The 21,786-nt window shown below is 46.5% G+C and overlaps 1 protein-coding gene across 1 annotated transcript in view; it reads left to right on the forward strand.

Moving 5' to 3' along the window:
* Window positions 1–16,934, forward strand: part of CEP41 (centrosomal protein 41) — a 49,374-nt gene extending 32,440 nt beyond the window's left edge. Inside the window, exons 4-11 of the mRNA XM_056118392.1 lie at window positions 308–369; window positions 2,322–2,391; window positions 9,161–9,305; window positions 12,591–12,742; window positions 13,079–13,146; window positions 15,239–15,353; window positions 15,668–15,883; window positions 16,557–16,934. Coding sequence (XP_055974367.1) covers window positions 308–369; window positions 2,322–2,391; window positions 9,161–9,305; window positions 12,591–12,742; window positions 13,079–13,146; window positions 15,239–15,353; window positions 15,668–15,883; window positions 16,557–16,693 — 965 coding nt within the window. The 3' untranslated portion in view covers window positions 16,694–16,934. The remainder of the gene's footprint in view (window positions 1–307; window positions 370–2,321; window positions 2,392–9,160; window positions 9,306–12,590; window positions 12,743–13,078; window positions 13,147–15,238; window positions 15,354–15,667; window positions 15,884–16,556) is intronic.
* The last annotated feature ends 4,852 nt before the right edge of the window (window positions 16,935–21,786 follow it).

Below are 21,786 nucleotides of genomic sequence, written 5' to 3' on the forward strand. Positions count from 1 at the left end.
AATGAAAGGATAATGGTAGAGGAGGAGATTAAAGGCAAGGAATAGAGGCTGAGACACACAGGAAAAAAATGTGGCTTAATAAATTCGACTTTCGGTTTCCTACTTTAGACAAAGCAAAGGGAACAAAATGAAGAGATGGTAATAATACCTGCCATACTTCCTTCTGAGGCTTTAGTGAGAATCAGATGATGTAACGCTTGTAAAACCTGAAAAGTATACTGAATCCCTTTGATGACTAGAAAGAAGTCCTCCCACTCCTGAGAACAAAATAAACCAAAAAACATATTTGTCCTGTTTTGCTTTTCAGATTATAGATACAAAAAAGATGAACTTTTCAAGAGACTTAAAGTTACAACTTTTGCCCAGCTGGTGAGTTTCATGATCTTCCGCTGGACTATGGACTGTCATTGTGCTTCTTTTAGTGTTTCTGAATTCAACGCTGGGTAATGTTTGCAAAGAGGTTCCTTAGGATTTTCCATAATTCACCTATGGGAGGGCGTTTACCTTGCAAGCCACCAGCCCGGCCTAGCTGGGTCTGATTCCTCTACCCCTCTCGGAGAGTCCAGCAAGCTACTGAGAGTATTTCGCCGCACAGTAAAGTCTGGCAAGCTTCCCGTGACATATTCGATATGCCAAACACAGTAACAAGTCTCACAATGGAGACGTTACTGGGCCCGCTCGAGCAGATCGATGAACGGGAGGACAGTGCTACAGTGCTACCTATGGGAGGATGAATTGATGTGTCAGATATATTCATTCTTGAGGGTGGAGTGAAATTTTTCTCATTAGTAAGATTTTTTGTTTGTTTTTGGTTTGGGGTCATACCCAGCAGTGATCAGGACTTACTCCTGATTCTTACTCAGGGATCACTCCTGACAGGCTCAGGGGACCATATGGAGTGCCGGGGATTGAAGTTAGAGCCAACGTGGCAAGGAAAGACCCCACCCTCTCTACTCAAATTCCAAAATTAGGCCCCTAAATTTTATAAGTAGGATATAGCAGTCAATTTTTGAATAATAAAATTGATGGCTGGAGCAATAGCACAGTGTGTAAGGCGTTTGCCTTGCACGCGGCCGATCCGGGTGAACCGTGGGTTCGATTCCTCTGCCCCTCTCGGAGAGCCCGGCAAGCTACTGGGAGTATCTCACCCGCACAGCAAAGCCTGGCAACCTACCCGTGACGTATTTGATATGCCAAACACAGTAACAACAAGTCTCATGATGGAGACGTTATTGGGTCCGCTGGAGCAAATCAATGAACAATGGGAGGACAGTTTTATTTTTCATTGTTCATTTAATTTGCTCACTTAGAATCCAGGAGTTTGGACTCCAGGTTATTTGGACATTTTTGTTTGTGGGAAATTTCCCTTCTGTAATTGCACTTTACTTCCCAAAGTCATTCTGTTGGTGAGTTGTTTGGTTACCTCAGGCAAGTCATTCTCTTATTTGGAAAAATGATGGGGCTGGAGTGATAATACAGCAGGTAGGGCATTTTGCTTTACATGCGGCCGACCCGGGTTTGGTTCCCAGTATCCCATATGGGCCCCCGAGCACCACCAAGAGTAATTCCTGAGTGCAAAACCAGGAGTAACCCCTGTGCATCTCCAGGTGTAACCCAGAAAGCAATAAATAAATAAACATTTAAAAAATAAAAGACTTGGAAAAATGATGGACACAGTGTCTTTCTGGACCTTTAACAAAAGTTCTGGGGCTGGGACAAGTAGTACAAGGGGTAGGATGCTTGCTTTGCATGCAGCTGACCTGGGTTCTATTCCCATATGGTCCCCCAAGCACAGAGCTAGGAGTCAATCCTGAGCTCAGCCAGGTTTGGCCCCAAAACTACAGCAACGATCTGTTGTTGTCTGTTACTTAAAGTAGATCTGGTATTGAGCTAACTTGTGAAAAGTGCTTCAAAAACCTTTTATAAGTGTACATAGTCAAAGACAATGTGTCCATTATTGCTTTTTATTTCTTCATTGCATGAAGCATTTCTAATACAATTCTCTTGTTGTAAACATTGCTTTTCAAGAAATAACTATTGTCAGAATTAGAATATTTGTAGATGTGTTTTTAAAGCTCTTATTATCTCGTCCTGAATTATCCATTCAGTATCTTATTCACTGTTTTGCTGTCTGGAAGGATGGTCTGCACTATCATGGTCTGCACCTCCCAGGGAAGGAGGCCCGAGGCACCTCTTCCAGTGGAGGCTCTGCCGCAGGAGATCTTTGATGTTTGAAGTTTCCTCTTTTGTCAAAGACAGAACGTCTCTGTCTAAAAGCAAACCTAACACTCAACCACACGTTTCATTATTTTTTCTATCAGGTCATCCAAGTTGCCTCCCTATCTGATCAAACACTGGAAGTGACAGCTGAGGAGATTCAAAGGCTAGAAGGTAATGAGGACTGAGGTGTGGGGGAAGTAACCGACTGACCATTTGATGGCGGGGGGGATGGAGGGTGGGGAGAACCCACCCTGGCCACATGTGCCCAGTGTTCACAGGGCCTGGGAACTTTGATGTATCTACTCGTAATGAAATGTTCCTCTCCAAGAAGTTGCTTGCTAGCTGGTACTTTTCCTTGTTAATTCTTTTTCTTCTTCCAACCATCTGGTTTTCTGGCTGGAGCATTGGTAGTTTTTGATGTATTTCCTGTAACTGATTACTTTCTTCAGTCATATTTCTAGTACCTTCTGTGTGCAGGTCACAGAACTGGATACCACGTGATTGCAAATACAGATAAAGCACGGCTCTGCTTACAGACGATTTTTTTCTTTGTTGGTCAAAACTTTATTGTCAGTCCACATGTACGTGTGTGTGTGCGCGCGCACGCATGCACACGCACATGTGCACACATGAATATTGATTGAGGGGATGATAACAGAACCCCAGACTAGGAATAACTAATACAGCAAAAATTCATAACAAAAGACTGACAGATGACGAATCACATGTTGAATATGTGTTCCACTAGGGTGCTTCATCTGAGTTTTCTCACGGGAAGTTTTATTCTCTATACCTCCAGAAGGAAGTTAGATCTCCCGGGTGAGAGGCCTTCCCACACCTTAGAGATTCAGATGCTTGCTCCAGCTACCAAAGCCCATGGAGAATGATTGTAGGAATCAAATATATAGCTTTCCGGTCATGTGACCGCCACATGTCGCAGCAAGTGGGAGTTCTGGGGAACGAAAAGCCACCTCAGGACGGAGGGTGGCTGCCTTTTGAATTAGGTCAGGGATGGGGAGTGCGGATTCTCAACAGGCGCCAGGGAAGGGTGAGGTTACGATGGGTCGAAGAGCCGCCCGAGCAAAGAAGTAGAGGAGAGCAGACTGCAAGCGTGGTTGGCGCATTGCATAGTCCTGTCCGACCATTGTGTGAGGAGGAGGAGATGTCTGCTAAGAGATAAGGTGAGCAAATGAGGTAGGTTTCCTTTCTCCAGCACCGAGCCAGCCGAACACAAAACCCCTTAGTTGTCTGCGCCTGAAAAGAGTTCCCAGAGTTAAGGTCTTCATTTGATCCCAGAGCTCTCAGCCATCAATATGGGGCTGTTTACTGACGGGGGAATGTGTTTTGTTAAGGTTGATGTAGGCCAGGAATTTGACTTCTGATTTCAAGACAAGTTTCTCAGGAAGTCTGAACGCTGGATTTGTGCAACTCGGCTGTCATCTCCCTGGCTTGTTTTTGTTAGGCAGGATAAAGAGAATCTGAAAAAGACAGGAATTTATCGTTGACAGATGCCTCTCACCAGGCAGAGGAAGAAGGGCTCTTTGTAACAGAGATAATCGAGTCTCCTCATCTGAGCACTCCCAATTTTAACCTGGTTAACCTGGACTTGTCCTTTAATTCATTGTTGAGATTATAGTGCCAGAACATATGGGCACATGCAATTTTCTCTTCTGAAATAAATTTGCTCAGCAAAATAGGCTCTTGTAAAGTCGGACACCATAATGTGTGAGTAATATTAGTGTTTTTCTAGTGCTGTACACAGAATAATAACTCACTCAGGAATGCCTGGAAAATAGATTGTATCTATATGCATATTAGCTATCATTGAAGGAATAAAAGAGTCTCCTTTTATGATGTTTGTTTTTTCCTAAAAACAAATAAAAAAATTAAATTCCCCAGCAAACTGTAAAATAAATAAAGAAGAAAATAAAATCAGTGTTAACATTTTGGTTTTCTTCCTGCTATCTAATTACTTACCAATGCAAGTAATTACTCTTTGTTTCTAGATTTGTATCATGCTATTTTCAGTGAACATTTTAACAGGCCTACTTTCCTATGCTCTTAAATACACTTGAGAAGCTTGAAGGTCAGGTTCTGTAGTCATATAATGCCTGTCATTTGATTATATCATAACATATTAGTTATTGTTAGGGGTTGCAGGTTTTGTGTAATATTTACTCATATAAAATAATCCATAGCTGTTCGAATGGTTCTGACCATCTCCTGTACAATGTTCCAACACCGATCCCTTCACCAGAGTCCGCTACCCATTACCAATGTCTCCAGTTACCCTCCCGCCCCCCCCCCCCCCCCCGCCAGAGGTACTTTTCCCTTCCCCCATTTCCCTAGTGTTCCCTTCCCTAACCATCCTCCAACCCCTGTCCCCGTGGCAAGCGTCCTGCTGAAGACCAGTTCTCCTGTTTTCAGCCTTCTGGCGTTTGTTATTCCCCTAGGAAGTTTCTTCATATCCCACGTATGAGAGAGATGGTTCTGAGTCTGACGGTTCTCTCTCTCCCTCTGACTGATCTCACTCAGCGTGATACTCTTCCGATCCATCTACATAGCAGCCAGTTGCATGACTTCGTCTTTTCTGATGGCCAAATAGTATCCCTTTGTGTATATGGAGCATAATTTCTTTCTCCAGTCATCAGTCAGTTCTTGGGCGCTTGGGTTCTTTCCAGGCTTTGGCTATCATGAATAGCAATGCTATGAACCTAAGAGTGCAGATGTCTTTTCTGCATTGTGCTTTTGGACCCTTGGCCTAAATCCATTCTTAGACATTCTGCTGGTGCCTCAGTGGCTTCAGAGTGGTTCTACTAACAGTTTGCATTCCAGACGGAGTGGATGAGATTTGTTTCTTCCATCTTAGTGTATCTTGCATATTTACCAGTTTGATAAATAATTGCTAGGTTGGTGTCTAATGGTTTTATTTTTTATTTCTTTGATAGAGAAATTAAGCTTTGAATGTATGTATTAATTGCTTGTATATATTTTTTCTTTTGAAGTCATTACTTGCCTTTCCTGTTTTGTTTTTTTCCTAATGGGATGTTTGTCTTTAGACTTCCTGATTTGTGAAAGCGCCACTATGATAATGAGCTCTTTATTCAGTGGAAACCAATACAGCTTTGAAAATGACTATTAAAATCATCTTTTTTCTTCCGTTTTCTAGTTTTTTTTTAATACCCAGGAAGTATTTTATGTAATTAAAGAAACATGACTTACAAGGGTATTGATAGTTGCATTTTAGGCATATAATAATTCAATACTAATCCTACCACCAGTGTCAGCTCCCCTCCAGGAGTGTCTCCATACTCCCTCTCACACCTCCCCACCAGGCACTTTACCAAGTTCTCTGGTTGAGCTTAGGTCTCATGTTTTCAGTGCAGTTGAGTCTGTGTTTTGGGATATATGGCTATACCCCTCACCCATGTCACCAGTACAATCAAAGCCCTAACCCTTGTGCCCCATCACTAAAACATATCTTAGTTGGTGATTTAAAACAGTGTCCAAGCAATATTATTATGTAAAAAAAAAAAAAAAAACAGAAGCCAAAGTATAGAGCTATGTATGGCATTATCCTGAATGTCTAAATAGAGGAGGAACTAAAACCTGCCTTGCACACAGCCAACCCAGATCCTATCCCCAGCATTCCTTATGATCCCCTGAGCATGACCAAGAGTGATTCCTGAGTGCAGAGCCAGGAGTAACCCAAGGTGTGGCCCCAAAACCAAAGGGGAAAAAAAAAGAAATACGGTAGTTTTCTCTTTGGAAGCTGCTTCGGAAGGTGACCCTCAGAGTATGAGGCCTCAGGCCTACAGCTCTGCCCAGGGAAGAAGCTAACGTCCTTTCCTTAATAACAGTTTCATCTTCTTTTCATTTTTACCTTGTTTGTACACATGATCCCTTTTCAATTAAAGAGCTGATTTATTAAAAAGCCTCTTATAAATTACGTGTATTAATCTTTCTTCATGTCTCTGTGTCACAGGTATTTTTCCTAATTTGTTATTCACTTGCTAATTTTCTTTGTGTGGGTTTTTGACAATATATATGAGGTTTGTCTTGTTACACGGGTAAACCCATTAGCCTTTCGTGTGTTTCCTTTGATGGCACTAGATTCACAAAATCCCAAATAAGAGGAGGTATTTATCTATGTTGACTTCTAGTTCTTTGTTTGGTTCTTTTTTTTTTTTAAACCTGCCTCCTACATTAATCCATCCTCTAGCATTTTAGATAATGATGGTGAGGGGATTACCTAAATTCGATTTTTTAGCTATTTGACAGCTTGCGGAACCACTTATTCAATAGTCTTCCCTTTTCCCTCTAATTGTGATCTCATTTTTAACATTTATATTGGAGCGATAGTATAGAGGGTAGGGCACTTGCCTTGCACATGACTGCCCAGGTTCCATCCCTGGCACCCTGTATGGTTCCCTGAGCCTCCAGGAGTGATCCCTGAACATCCCTGAGCATAGAGCAAGGAGTTACCCCTAAGCATCGCTGGATATGGCCCTCCAAAAAACAAATAGGGGGCCAGAGCCGCAGTACAACACAGTAGAGGCCAGTACAGCAAGTAGGGTGTTTGCCTTGCATGCGGCTGACCTGGGTTCAATCTCTGGCATCCAAGGTCCCCTGAGCATTGTCAGTAGTACTTCCTGAGTGCAGACCCATGAGTAAACCCGGAGCATCACCAGGTGTAGCCCAAAAAGCCAAAAAAAAAAAAATCCCAAAAAGAAAAAGTATTGCCTTTACAGATAGTTTAGGATTAGTTACTGTATTCACTATTCCATTGTTCTGATCATAGTTCTGCTTTGTTTCAATGACATATCTTTTCAATAAATGTTAATTAGATGATAAGGCTAGTTCCCTAAGTTGTGTGTGTGTGTGTTTGTGTGTATGTATTGTGTTTCTCTTTTCATGTTTGAAATCCTTTTAAACCTTTAAAAAACTTCATTGTTTTTTGAATTAAGGCTAAAATTTAAATGTGGAAAATATTAACATCATTTTACCTTTAGTCATTAGTCAGGGATCCGCAAGGTATGTCACATTCTTTATTTACATCTTCTTTAGTAAAATTTTTATGAGACTATTCTAAAGGGCTTCTGCGCTTTATCGGATCCTTTACACTTCCTACCAGATTTCTCTTCTAAGGGAGTACATTTCATATTTGCAGTTATTACTACAAGCAAAAGGTTGTTCATGTTGTTTTCTGATTATTTTGTCAGTACATTTTTTAATCTAATAACATACTACTCTTATTTTCATAGGAGTCTCTTGTAGTTTCTAGCACATTATATCAGATGCAAATTAAATTTCAGTATCCTCTTTAATAACTAAGCCCCTTATTTTTATTTCCTCTCTCATTATACTGGTTAACACAATAAATTCTCAAACTTTTTAGTGTCAATCTCCCTCACTGGCTTTACAATTATTAAGTTTTTAAATAAAAATTAAGGATCTCAAAGAAATTTTGTTCTGTTCTTAAAATTTTAAAGTTTTAATATCTATATACTGTTTCACTTTAACAGCACTAACCCCTTACAAATATAATATGCTTCTATGTAAAAGTACTACATTTCCAAAACAAATCACTGAGAATGGCAATGTTCTGCCTTTTTTGTAAATTTAATAAAAGGCAGCTGGTTCCCATGTCTTGCATGGGATCCATTGCAAATTCTGTCTGAGGGTCAAAGAGTAGGAGAGAACCTGACCTCGGGAAGCCTGAAGTTGAAAAATAAGGGGCATTTTCATTTTCCTCTGAGATAATTGTGGATATTTTTCTTTGCTATGGTACCAAAACTTGACAGCTGGTAGCTGCTTAGAGATTAGTTGTATGTAATTTGGACTCTGAAACCATATCAATGGACTTTTCATATCCTGTTCCCATAAAATCCACGTCTGCCTTGCACTCCTGAATAGATTTTACCACACTTAGTTTGCAGCATCGATCATTAACCATTTGGAAAATACTGGTTTGCAGAGTTATGAAGACCTTCCAGATGTTGATAAATTTCAGTACAGAGCATTCCCCCAAAGTATATTTATTACTCTCACTGCCTCTCTTACCTGAAAAGCTATCCAGGCTAGAGAGAAACTTGTGGTGGCGAGTAGTTTCCAAAATTCTGATTCTTGTGCACATTTTTAATTACGGCCATAAGCGTATCATCAGTGGTTTTCCTTGAAACAACAGTTTCAGCTAGGCTGTTTCATGGGGAAATGTCTGCCAAATGCAGGAGTGTAAATAACTAGTTTTTCTATCCATGGAATTTATAGGCACATTAGTGCCTTGCATCTGGCCATCCCAGTTTAATCCCTGGCATCACATATGGTGCCTAGAGCACTGCCAGGAGTGACCACTGGGCACAGATCCAGGAGTAGCACCATCGCCTGTCCTCCCCAAAATAGGTATGACCAAAACAGTGAAGATTACACTTAATACTTAGCAAGCTTGCTGTGCCTATACCTCCCATTTTATCACAATACTTAAAGCTGTCTGTGCTTAAGGGTGAAAACTAAGACTTATTCATTAATATTTCTTTCTCAGAAACTTTTTTTTAATGTGACTACTGTATCAACTGTGTGCGTTGGTGAAAAATAGAGCAATCACTAATTAAACTTGGTACCACCACCCTACTTCTTGCTGAGATGCTGCCAGTCCCTACACAAATCCTCCGTGCCATCGAGCCAGCTGTCCCCGTCCGATAGAAATGACAAATCACTCCCTATAGGGTAAAGAGAGAGAATTCCCACCACCCATCCCCTGAGAGGACAGTGGCGATTCCTGCCCAGCTTAGACGCAGGGCACCCCCGGAGCCGCTTGGGCATGACCCTGGGCTTTATCCACCAGCCCCCAGTGGGACCACCTCACAGGGAAGTAGCAGTCCTCGCGGATGCTGTGACTAAATACATGTTGAAGTGTTTGTGTTTATTTGCACATTTTCAGACAACGACTCTGCAACTCCAGAACCTGACGCAGAAATCGCAGCCAGGACCAACGGGAAAGAGAGCCCCGGGGAGCAGGCACCGAGCCCTGTCCAGTTCATCAACAGCTCAAGTGTTGGGGACTCCGGCCGCTCCACCCTTCAGAGGTGCGCCAGCTGCATGCATGTTTTCTTATGTTTTGGTTGAGTTTCTTTCATGCCAGACTTTTTTTTTTTCTGGTATGGAGATGTCATGATGGGCAATGGTGTGAATGTTTTGTCTGCCACTTCCCACTACCACCCAGCTGCGACCCCCAAGTCAGCCCTCGGTTCGACAGACAGACTCTCGGGGTTTGTTTTCATGAGCCATGGGCTGTTCCCTCTGTTCCTTTCTGTCCCACACAGGAGTGAGGTTGCTCAGGGTTTGTCCTTGTCCTTTGGACTCACTTGGCTCAGCACAAGCCCCTTCCCTTCCATTTTCCTCCGCGTTTACCTTCCTGCTAATGAGCCTCAGAAACCAATTTCTGTGATTTCGAGACCTTCGAAAGGGACAGGCAGCGGTGAATGCTCCCATTTTCCTCCCTGCCTTGTGCTTTCTCTCCCTCTTTCTCTCCCTGCCACCTCCTAGATCCATTCTCAGCACTCTCAGTTAATGAGAGAATAGATTGCCCAGGGGAATGCTCACATTCACTCTTCCTTCCCATTCTATAGGTTGTTGTTCACTATTAAGACTTATAGTTTCAAGGGACTGGAGCAATAGCACAGCGGGTAGGGGGTTTGCCTTGCACGCGGCCAACCTGGGTTCGATTCCCGGCATCCCATATGGTCCGCTGAGTGCCGCCAGGAGTGATTCCTGAGTGCAAAGCCAGTAGTAACCCCTGAGCATTGCCGGGTGTGACCCCAAAAAAGCCCAAAAAAAGATTTATAGTTTCGGGACTGGAGTGATAGCACGGCGGGTGGGGCGTTTGCCTTGCACGTGGCTGAACCAGGTTCGATTCCCAGCATCCCATATGGTCCCTTGAGCACCGCCAGGAGTAATTTCTGAGTGCATGAGCCAGGAGTAACCCCTGTGCATTGCTGGTTGTGATCCAAAAAAGCAAACAAACAAAAAACCAGGCAAAACAAACAAAAAAGCCTTATAGTTTCAACTGTCTTTGACCTCAAGAAGATGATCGCAGGGCTAGAAGCGATATCACAGTGGGTAGGGCATTTGCCTTGCATGCAGCAAACTCGGGTTCAATTTCCAGCATCCCATATGGTCCCCTGAACACCACCAAGAGTATAACCCCTGTGTATCGCCAGGTGTTACCCAAGAAGCCAAAAAAAATAGAATGATTGCCCACCCACACCCGTATTTCCATCCATGCAACTTATCAGCCCCTATCCAGAACCAGAAGAAAGTTTGAGTCTCTCACTTGGAACTTGCTCTTGAATAGGGTCAAAGGCACCTGAGCTCAGCCGTTGGCGGCAGTCCTCAAACTCCACACAGCTGCTACTCCTCTCTCCGTGCTCTTGAGTGCTGCATCCTCTGGCAAAGATTAGCTTGAACTATAAGACTCTGCCAGTGTTCAGCACATGTCTGTCCCTTTTACACGTAAAGCAGTTCTGCTGGAAAAGTGTGTTCAGCCCGGGATATAGCTCAGAGGGCCATAGTACAGGCTTTGCATGAGGGAGACCTGGGTTTGATCCTTGGCACCATATGTTCCCCACCAGTGTGGCCCAAAAAAAGCAAAACAAAGACAAAGGGGAAGAACTGGTATCATCCAGACCACTGTGGTTGCAGCTGTTGATGTTACCGTTGTCATTCGTATCACGGCAGCTTTTGTGCAGGAATGCTAAAATTGCATTTAAAGCAGGATAAACCAAGAAGACTGCCACCCAGTCGTGGTTTCACATTAGGTAGGTTCTCTTCCCCGTGAGTTCAGCCCGGTTTGTACACAACACCACTGCAGACATGCAGACTGCCGACGTGTGTGTCCAGCGCAGTGCGGAGCCGCATCTGCTGGGAGAGGGCCTCCACTGGACACTGATGGGGATGGGCGTGTGCATCTCCTTATCCACATAGGCTAGACATCATCCTCCTAGGCCACTGCAGTCCTTTCACTGCTTGCCGTTTGTTGGGAAGGATGCCCTTACTAACACTGCTCTGATTCATCTTTCCACCCCATCTCATTACGTGGAACGTATGGCCTTTAGAAACTCTCCATACTGAAGTCATGTTCAACTCTTGATTTTCTCTTCTATCTCATTATGAATGTCACCAGATCAAAAATTCTGTTTGGGGTGAGGGAGGGGGCTCAAAAGACTGGAGCATGTTCTTTGCCTGTGGGAGGCCAGATTTGACCTCTGTGCCACACGGTTCCCCAAGCACTGCACTGGAAGTAGCCCCGAGCACTTGCCAGGTGTGGGCCAGAACCCTTAGTAATTGAAATGAAAAATTAAAGCGTTTCCCTGCATCACTTTGCAACATACAAAATAAGTAACCTATAAAAATTCTGTTAACTGCAGGTAATTATTGAAGACACTAAGGTTCAGACTCTATGTTTGATCACTGTGTGTATCTGAGATCCTGAAGACCTTTTAGTTCACATTATATATATATCCCACATAGAAATGCCTTTCCTTTTCCCTTCCTATCAACCTACTTCTTAATTTCTTTTGGAGGCAGGGCCACACCCATTGATGAGCAGAGCTTGCTCCTCTGTCTGTACTCAGGAGTAACTCCTGGCAGTGCTCAGGGGACCATATGTGGTGCCAGGAATCAAATCCAGATTGGCCATTTGCAAAACAAGCACCCTCCCCGCTACACTATCTCTCCAGCCTCTCAGCCTTATTTTTTCTTCTTTTCCTCATACTTTTTGTTTAATTTTTTTTTGGGGGGGGGCGCAGAGTTGCTTTTTGAGTCATACCCAGCAATGCTTGGGTTACTCCTGGCTCTGTACTCAGGAATTGCTCTTGAATAGGGTCAAAGGCACCTCATGGTAGTGCTCAGGGGACCATATGGGATGCCTGGGATTGAACCCAGGTCGGCCACGTGCAAGGCAAATGCCCTACCCACTATACTATCGCTCTAGCCCCTCTCCTTTTGCTCAGACACTCTTCAAAATCCCACTGGCCCGACCGTGCATTCCTCCTATCCTCTCAAAACACTGGCCTCGTCGCTGGGAGCAGCAGACACCCAGCAGTCCCTGACACTCCAGTATCCTGGGGCCCTGCTCTGAGCCCTCGGAGGGGCCTAGGTCATAGACTCAGCGTCCGTCATGTCTTGTCCTCAGAGGCAAGCACAGCACAGCGCCGCCCGTGTCCATTTTCCTTTTGTCATGTCCCCTCTTCCCTTGCACCCTAAGGTCCTGGGACATGACAGGAAGCCCTCCTCTAGCTCCCTGGGGAAAGTGCTGTTGGTTGGCCGTCAGCCACTCCCCCGAGTCTGCTGACCTCCTTTGTCACTTGCAGCGTCATCAGTGGCGTTGGGGAGCTGGACTTGGACAAAGGGCTGGTGAAGAAAGAGGAACCCAATGCCAAGGACAGACCCTACCCGGACTGCCCCTTCCTGCTGCTGGACGTGCGGGACAGAGACTCCTACCAGCTGTGCCACATCGTTGGTGGTGAGAACAGGCAGGGCAGGGACTTGTGTAGGGGCAGAGCCCGCCTCTGGTCCAGGCCGGCCGGGGCTGTGGCTGTCCCCATCCTCAGCCGGCTATTCAGGAAGTCTTAGATTAGGGGGATCCATTAGAGAACCCGCCCCGAGGCTAAGGGTCAGGAGGTGATGGGGAGCTTCCTGTCCTGTGTGGTGTCCTGTTTCTTTTCCTTCACAGAAGAATTTAGATGAGAGCTCACTGCTTTCGGAATTGCATTCGGAATTGCATTTCGCTCTTCCTTAGACCCTGACCCAGCCAGGAATTGTGCGCCCCACCGCCTAAGCTTTTACTTCTCCTTTGCAGCTTACAGTTACCCAATTGCGACTCTCTCTAGAACAATGAATCCTTACTCAAATGATATTCTTGAATACGTATCCTTTGTTGTCTTTTTTAAAAAGAGCTGGGTGGTGTGGGGCTTGTAAGAATCGAATTTTATCGTGATTTCACACTCCTAGCAAGAAACGTCTTTTGATATTTATTATTAGCTTAGGCTGTTTTAGGATTTGTTTGTTGCTGTTGTTGTTGGTTTGGGGGCCACACCTGGTGGCTTATTCCTGGCTCTGTGCTCAGGGATCTGTGCTCCTGGTGATGCTCTGGGACCATATGTGGTGTTGGGGGTTGAACCTGGGTCAGCCACAGACAAGGCAAGTACCATCTCTCTGGTATCCCTGTTTGAGGATTTGGATTCTAGGGTGTTGCTGAGTATCTGATGAATTAAGGCAAAATTAAAAAAAAAAATTTTTAAACAGTCTAGTTTAGTGGTTATGATCCAATGACAGTCCCAAGATTATTTTTCCCTTCCGTTAGAATTATTTTTTCTTTTGGGGCTTGGCATATATCCGAGAGGAGGACTGGAACAGATGTGTTACATAAGGACACCTCCATGTGATCCTGGAACCACACAAGACCCAGGTGAACACCCCCAGGAGCGACTCCTGAGCACCAAGTTTTGGGAGTGGCCCCTTAAGTACCTCCAAAGCCCAAAAGCCAAAATAAAAGTTTTCTTCTTAAAATTGTGTTTGCTCATCAAAAATCATACAAGCTAAAAATATTCTTTAAAAAACAAAACTTGTAATCTCCAAAAAATCATGCATCTGAACAACTCAATACATTCGTATATTTTTAATCCAGCCTAACTTTTCTGTAACATTAAAAAAAAAAAATTACTCTGAAACATTTAAAAAAAATACAGCCTAACTTCTCTGTAACATTTTTTTAAAAATTGAAAAAAAGAATTCCTCCTTTTTATTGATTTACAGAATCATAGAGGCCAGGGGCATATATAACTCAACACCTCGAAAATCAGAGCCATCTGAGATCACAAACCCCCATTCCCTGCGCATTTCTCCCACCCACCCCAGCAACCACCATAGTTTCCACCAGCCCATGGACTCAGTCCTGTTGGGGTTTCGCCAGTTCATTTTCTGTGCTTATTTATCATCTATTAGTGAAACCAGCATGCCCTTTCACTTCCTTTCTTATTTCACATAACATCATCCCCTCAAGGCTGCATTCATTTTGCCCTCAAAGGCATAATGCCATTCTTTTGTAGAGGCAGGCCACATTGTGCTCTGTCCTCTATCACTTCTTGATTTTGTTTCATTTTTCATTTGGGGGTTATACCCGGTGATGCTCAGCGGTTGCTCCTGGTTCTGCCCTCGGATCACTCCTGCCAGTGCTCGGGGGACCATTTGGGTTGCTAGGGACCAAACCCAGGTCAGCCGTGTACAAGGCAAGTGCCCTCCCCACTGTACTATGGCTCTGACCCTTTCTACCACTTCTTTATCCAACCAACTATAACAATGGGCATTTAGGTTGATTGCGTTTGTGGCCTAAGGAAAATCAAGGATGCTCTGAAATCTTGAAATTAGACATATATAATATATATAAATATAATATATTAAATATAGTTTGTTTCTCCAAAGTAGAAACATGGTGTATATAATTCAGTGTCTTGGGTTTTGGAATCACACACACACACACACACACACACACACACACACACACTCTTCACATTGCAGTGTAGTATGAGCTCCCTCTTGCTCCATTTTTGACATGAATCTCCATCTTCAGATCCACTGGATTTCGCCAACCATTCCTCCCTCTTGAACTCTTTGTGGCTCGGTTCCTTGCCCTTGTAATAAGGAGGCAGGAGGCCCATTGGTTTTCCTCTTTCCTCTGCTGTGCGGTGGAGCCTGTCATCCGTACTTCTCTGGGTTTGTGGCTAAAAAGGCAAGAGTATCCGAAGCTTGGAAATTGTGCTCTTAGCCAGGCAACCTTAGTTTACAGAAGGAAAGACCAGCTCAAAAAAGTGTGATTTCCATGGGGAAAAGGTGGGCTGGGCCTCAGTTGTCCCCCAAACTCAGAAAGCTGGGCTGGCGCCCTCTTGGCTTCTTGGGGATGGTTCTTACTGACCTGCCTGGATTAGCTCAACACTGGGGAACCTTGACTCTCTGGGCCCAGAAAAATGCCCACGGCAAGATCATCATTCTCTATGACGATGACGAGAGGCTGGCCAGCCAGGCGGCTACCACCATGTGCGAGCGGGGCTTTGAGAACCTCTTCATGCTTTCCGGAGGTGAGTCCCTGACCCGTGCGGCCCGCACCCCACCCGGCCTCCCCACCCAGCTCAGCCCTCAGAGTTGCAGGGAAAGAGGAACCAGGTGTGCGCTGAGAGGAAGCCCCAGGCCAGGGTCCCCTCCTGCTGGGCTCTGTGCAGGAGCTGGGGTGCTAGATACTCTGGGCACTGGATCCCCTTGGGCTCGGCCTCCTGCCTACGCACTGCCTCTTTCCGGGGGGTCGGGGCAGCAGACAGGGCAGGGGGAAGACACACAGGCTTCGCTGTGGCCTCACCCGTATTCATGCTCTCTTCGGACGCTTTCCCAAACCCAGGTCTGAAAGTCTTAGCTCAGAAGTTTCCAGAAGGACTGATCACGGGTTCCTTGCCGGTGTCCTGCCTGCAGACCCACCCTCCTGGCTCTGCCCGGAAGAGAGCCAGCCCCAAAGTACCTCCTCTCCCCGCCGAGAATAAGTGGAGATTCACCCCTGAAGATTTAAAGAAGATCGAGTATTACCTGGAAGAGGGCCTGGGGCTCACGGACAATCCCAGTAAGCCCCTGGGACCTTCAGGCCCCCATGTTCTTTGAAGCGAGGGATTTGCGGCTTTTAAGCGTCCCCTCACTCGAGTACTATGGAAAGTTTGACTCCAAGAATATATTTAGATTTTTCAGATAAGTGTAGGGGAACATGGGTGTGTGTGTGTGTGTGTGTGTGTGTGTGTGTGTGTGTGTGTGTGTGTGTGTGTGTGCACACAGACGACCCCAGATTGTGTTTAATATATTTGGATTCTGCAGATAAGTGTAGGGGAGGATGTGTTAGGAATACAGAGAGAAGGAGAGGAAGAGTTAAGAGGTTAGCAGTTGCAGAAAACGTGTCTGAGGTAAAACCTAGGCCTTCAGATGCCCTGCTTCTGCCGGCTGCTTTAGTCCAAACCATGGGGGCTCACAGCTTGTCCCGGTCTTTCCTCCGGTGGCCCCTGCTCCCCAGGGAGGACAGAGAGCCAGCCACAGGCAGCCGGGGACAGGAGTGGTGAGCACCTCCTCCCTGCCACATCCCTCTTCCCGTGGCTCCATGGGTAACAGGAGGCCTTAGCCTGACATGGAGGCCGAGAACCACTCGACCTCCTAAAGGGTTTATAGCGCCTCCGCGAAAGAGTAGCCCTCGGCCAATTGCCGCCCGAGTCACCCTGCAGCTCTGCCCCCTGTTTTCTTGCTCCCTGCAGGCCGGCTGAGCCACACCAGCACCCATGGGAGAGACACGAAGGGGCCAGGCTCCCGCTGTAGTCAGAGCCTGTCCTCCAGCGGCTCCGGTGCCCGGTCGCTGGGCAGTGGCCACCTGCAAGGCAAGCCGTGGAAGTAGAGACCACGCCTGTCCGGGTCGAATAAACGCCTGTCGCCTTTTGGAACCCCACCTCCCCGCCATCCCCCAAGTCGGTCATTTGTGGGAGCTGCCGCGGAGGGGGAGACCCCGGCCTCACCACGGGCCCCCGCTGCCCGCCTCCCTGTGGCCTCCTGCGCCGCGTGCAGCGTGGGGAAGGATCTTCACTGAAACCACAGACGCGACGGGCTCGAGTGTCCGCCCCATGTGTGCAGCATCTCCGAGGCGCCAAGATGGGGGCACCAAAAGGATCCTAGTTGTAGGCTGGTGTCGTTGTTTGTGATAAGGTTCGGCCTTGTCTGGGCCCCCCGAGCCTGTGTTGTCTTAGAAACCCTTTCACGCCCTCTGCCTTGCGCCCCTCCACCTACCGGGCCCTGTTCCTCTCCCTGTTCCCCGTCTCATGAACCTTCTCCGGGAAGGCCTCGCGCCCACCCCTGCACACCTCCAAGAAGCCATCCAAGGGCTGTGGGAGATTCTCAGCCTCCCGCTCCCCCCACCACCCCGGGCCCCCTGCCAGGTGGACGGATGCCCTGTTCCCCCACACACTCTCTGTCAGGAATTTGGAAGCCAGCATGGCTTGGTTTTAAGACGGAAAATGGTGCTTGGGCTTCCAGAATGTTCCTTCTTGCTCTCCAGTTCCCAGAGCCATTCCGGTGGCCCATTGCCCTCCCTGCCTTCTGTAGGGGGACCTCACACCACCCCCCCATCCCAGGGAAGCATTTCCATCCTGCAGGAGCCCCGGGAGAGCCCCCCACCCCACCCCTCCCCACTCTCTCATCTGAGGCCCATTTATCAGCCATGGGCTTGGGTCCCCGGGAGATGAGCAGAAATGAAATGGCCACTTGAAAACATCGCCTTCAATTGGACCAGGCGGGCGGCAGCGCCACGGAGGTGAGGACGACTCCGGGGTCCTTTGTCAGCGCTGACAACCCCTTAAGCCCTCGCTTTAAAATACAGTATTAGTCTAATTGAGTAATTAGTGCAATTTCCTGCTTGCTTTTCATTCTCGAGACTGAGCAGTGATTAGGAGGCTGTGATTATAGATTCTGGTTTGGGCCAGAATTTTGAAATCAGCATTAATTGAATTGCTAGATGACTGACATTCATTCCATTTAATTGGGGGAACAAAAGACCTCAGGTGAGGATGAGGAACTCTGAAATTATCGGGGAAAAGGGAAAGAGCCTTGTTAATTTTTATGGTCTGTGATCTGTAGCTGCGATAAGGGACTAAGGAATAAATTGTGCTCTTTGTCATGGCAACCCGTGTCTGAAAAGCCAACTGAAAATTGCCTATCCTTGGGTGGTGAGTGCGGCGGGTAAGAACCGCCCGAGCAGGGCTATTTTCTCACCTCCATCAAAAAAAAAAAAAAGAAGAAAGGTCCCACAGTATTTCCAGGGGCCGGGGGTTGGGGGGGCGGTGTGTGTGTAAGAGAAGTAAAGATAATAAATATTTCCTCGAGCCTTGTGGAAAAACCACGTTCGGACTCAGCCCAGTCCTGCTTGAGTCTGCTCATTCTTCTCTCCCTGACTTCCAAAGTGCAACATTTCCCGCAGCTTTAGAAATCAAACAGACCGGGGACATTGTTCGGATGTCAAGCCGCGCCCAGTTTTCCACAAGATTCAAGAATCTTGTGCAAAATTCAGCCAACGTACACATAGCTTTTATGAGCAGCCTTCACGTTTCCCATAAATTTATTGCCTGAGAACTTAGCGCAGGCCTTTGCTAATGCCAAATGCTCTGGCTTTTTATTTTCTTTCCAGTGGAGGTTTGGGGGTGGGGGGGTGAGGAATGCAGATTTTCCACATTTGATTTTTTTCCCCCTAGCAGGGACAAGATTTGCAGCCATTTTAGATACTTGTACTTTTTTGTTGTTGTTTTTAAGAAGAAAGCAGGTTTGTTTGTTTTCTTTTCTGTCTCTCTAGAATAAACTTCATTTTCTAGTTGACAGGAGTTTAGATTCCCCACACTGGATTCCACTTTGAAAGTAAATGGTTCCCGTCTCCTTGTTCCTTTTCTGCTTTCCCATCCGGCCCCGAATGACACTAGCGTGTTGAAAAACGATTGTGTCCAGGTGGGCACTGGCTGTCACGCACCTATTAGCGTCCCTGTGTGTGTCCACATGGGGCAGTGGGCAGGGCCTATTTCTCCACACTTGTCCGTAGTGGCAACGCCCTTTGAGTGAGGATTCTTAGTGTCTGTGCCCCAAAGTCCTGTGCAGTGTCGCACTTAGACCATTTCTACCCTGCCATGCACCTGGTGTCGCTCCAACGGTTCTCACCAACAGTTTCTTCACGGGATTCATTGATATGTGTTATTTAAGTGATGTATGATATTCTGTGCAACGATGAATGCTGAAAATTAAAGTACCTAGTCACTCATTTGTGGTGTCAATTCATCTGAAAGGTCCCAACCAAAAGGTCTCTTGCTCTTCGAGTCAGCCCCCTGGGGGGAGCATGGGGTGGAGGAGACTTGAAAGGGTCCCCCCCATTCGTGCTGCAGCTCCTAGAAAGGCCTGGAGACTTGATATCAGTGGATCAACCAGGAAATGGTTGTAATGAGTGTGGGGTGGCGGGGGCTGGGGGGGGCAGCATGCTGTGGCCCAGACACCTTGACCTCCTCTTCATGTTCAGGTACAAAGGGCAGCAGCCCGGATGCAGCCAGCATCTGCACACCCAGAATTTTCTTTTTTTTTAAGTTAACATACATTTTTCCTATTAAAAACCATACATGAGACAAGTCTGTGTTTGGGGGATCCAGGAGCCCCACCTACCTGGACACTGGTGCCAACACCCCCCCAGTCCTGCACACAGGAGGTCCTTTATCCATCACAGCTCTGGCTCTATCCAAGCCACCGTGAAGACTAGAGTCTAAATCCTATGCCTGATGCTTTCAAGGGCCATTGACTTGAGAGGGAGGGGGGTGAGGGAGGGAGGGAGGGAGGGAGGAAGGAAGGAAGGAAGGAAGGAAGGAAGGAAGGAAGGAAGGAAGGAAGGAAGGAAGGGTGCCTTGGGCTGTAATGATGTCCAGTTGAATCTATTGAAAGGTAAGGGTGATCTGAGTGTCTTAAGTGGTTTTGATGCAATTTTACCATTGCCCCTCTAGTAGAAAGAGCCAGCACCACCACCAGTTAGACCGAGCTAGAAATCAGAGTTCAGCAGACACAAAGAGCGTTCATGAGTTGCTTTTTTTTTTTTCCTTTTTCCTATGGTGCCATTTAGATTGCATGAAAATTCCTAAGTCTTTAGGCTGCTCACCAAGCAAACAGAACAAAACAGAAGACCTTCTTTTCTCTTCATTCCCTTGTGGGATAGAAGTGAAATCAGAGTCGTAGGCTAGGAAGAAATATGTGGGTAATTTTTCTTGTGTGGGTTTTGGGTTCTGTCATGTTCCATATTGGTTATAGATTCTGTCTTTTATGTGATCTGACTTTTTTAAGGGGGAATAATTAATTTCTGTCCGCCCAGATTCAGAGCCATAGCACTCGACACAGAAAGTTAATCATTACAAGCCTTCTTTTCCCCGGTTCCAGTATGTTCTCAGTCTTTCATGGACATTTTATTTTCTTCACAAGTCTTCCAAAGATGGTGTTGTTATTATTATTATTATCACTATTATTATTATTTAATTAGTTGGGGGGGGCTGGCAGTGCTCAGGACTGACTCCTGGCTCTGTCTCAGGGATCACACATGGCAGTGTTTGGAGGAACCGTATGTGGTGCCAGGGATTAAGCTCGGGTCAGCCACACGCAAGGCAAATGCCCCACTCGCTGTGCCATTACTCCACCCCCCTATTTTTCTGTTTTTTAAGGAACGTTGAAATGTGGATTCAAATTCATTAGTTCTGTGGACATGGTGGTGGTACCTCATCTGCATTTTTAATTTTTTCAATTAGCATACATTTTTCCTATTAAAACCCATAAATAAGCAGTGTTTAAGTGCTCAGAGTGCTTTTGGGTATTAAGGCTTTCCTGGAACGGCTGGAGTTGCCGGCCTTGTTGGAATGCCCAGGAAGTGGTTCGCAGGCCAGTGACGGCACAAACCAGGCAGCCGGACATTGGTCAACATTAGATTCTGGGTGGCTTGAGTGGGGGATCTTAGGGGTGTTTCCCAAACTCCGTCTGTCACACCTCCATCCCACTCTGATGCCGTTACTCTGAAAGCAGAAGGGACTTCCCTACACATAACAACCTGAGACTCCAGCACAGTCCCAGGGCAGATGGAGGTCATTTATTAAAAGCTAATTCAGGGACAGGAAAGCACAGTGGATAAGGCACTTGCCTTACATTTGTCTGAGCTGGGTTCAATCCCCGACATCCCATATGCAAGCGTGATCCCTGAGCACAGAGCCAGGAGTAACCTCTCAGTATCGTGGACTGTGGCCCCAAGACAAAAACAAGAAAGCTAGCAGGGAGCCAGGACTAAGCCCTGACCATCTTAAGGTGGGGTCCAAAAGCAAAACAGGAAAGATGTCAGTGGCTGGCCTGCCTGTTTTGAAGAAGGTCACTGTGTCTTAGAGTTGAAACACTATCGACCATCAACTTCCAGAGACCCTCAGCCCTTCCTGCCAGCCCTTGCTGTGTGGGCATGAGGGATGAGGGAACGGATGGAGCTAGCCTGAGAGGCTGTGCCACCAAGCTCCCTCTTCTGTCCTCTCCTCTGTCCTGCTATGGAGGGAGAGCCTCTCAGGACCGGAGACTTTCCGATGACCCAGAGCAGAAGGCGCCCAGAGCCTTAGTATTATTGCTCTGTGGCTCTCGTGTCTGCCAGAGCTGTTTTCACATGCCCCTCAAGCTCTGAGGTGCCTTCATAATCCATCAAATCCAGTCTGCACACCCTCCTCTCTCCTCCTGCCCCTGCCCCTGCCCTGTTCTCTGTCTCTGTCTCTGTCTCTCTGTCCTCTGTCTCTGTCTCTGTGTCTCTCTATCTCTGTCTCTGTCTCTGTCGCTCTCTCTCTCTCTCTCTCTCTCTCTCTCTCTCTCTCTCTCTCTCTCCCCACCCCTCCCCACAAATCCTGGAGGTTTCCAGCTCTTGAGTGCTAATAATACACACAGGCATTTGTGGATGACCCACTCTGC

Source organism: Sorex fumeus, unplaced genomic scaffold, assembly GCF_029834395.1.
Source record: "Sorex fumeus unplaced genomic scaffold, SorFum_2.1 ptg000037l, whole genome shotgun sequence".
In the NCBI taxonomy this organism is placed as follows: Eukaryota; Metazoa; Chordata; class Mammalia; order Eulipotyphla; family Soricidae; genus Sorex; species Sorex fumeus.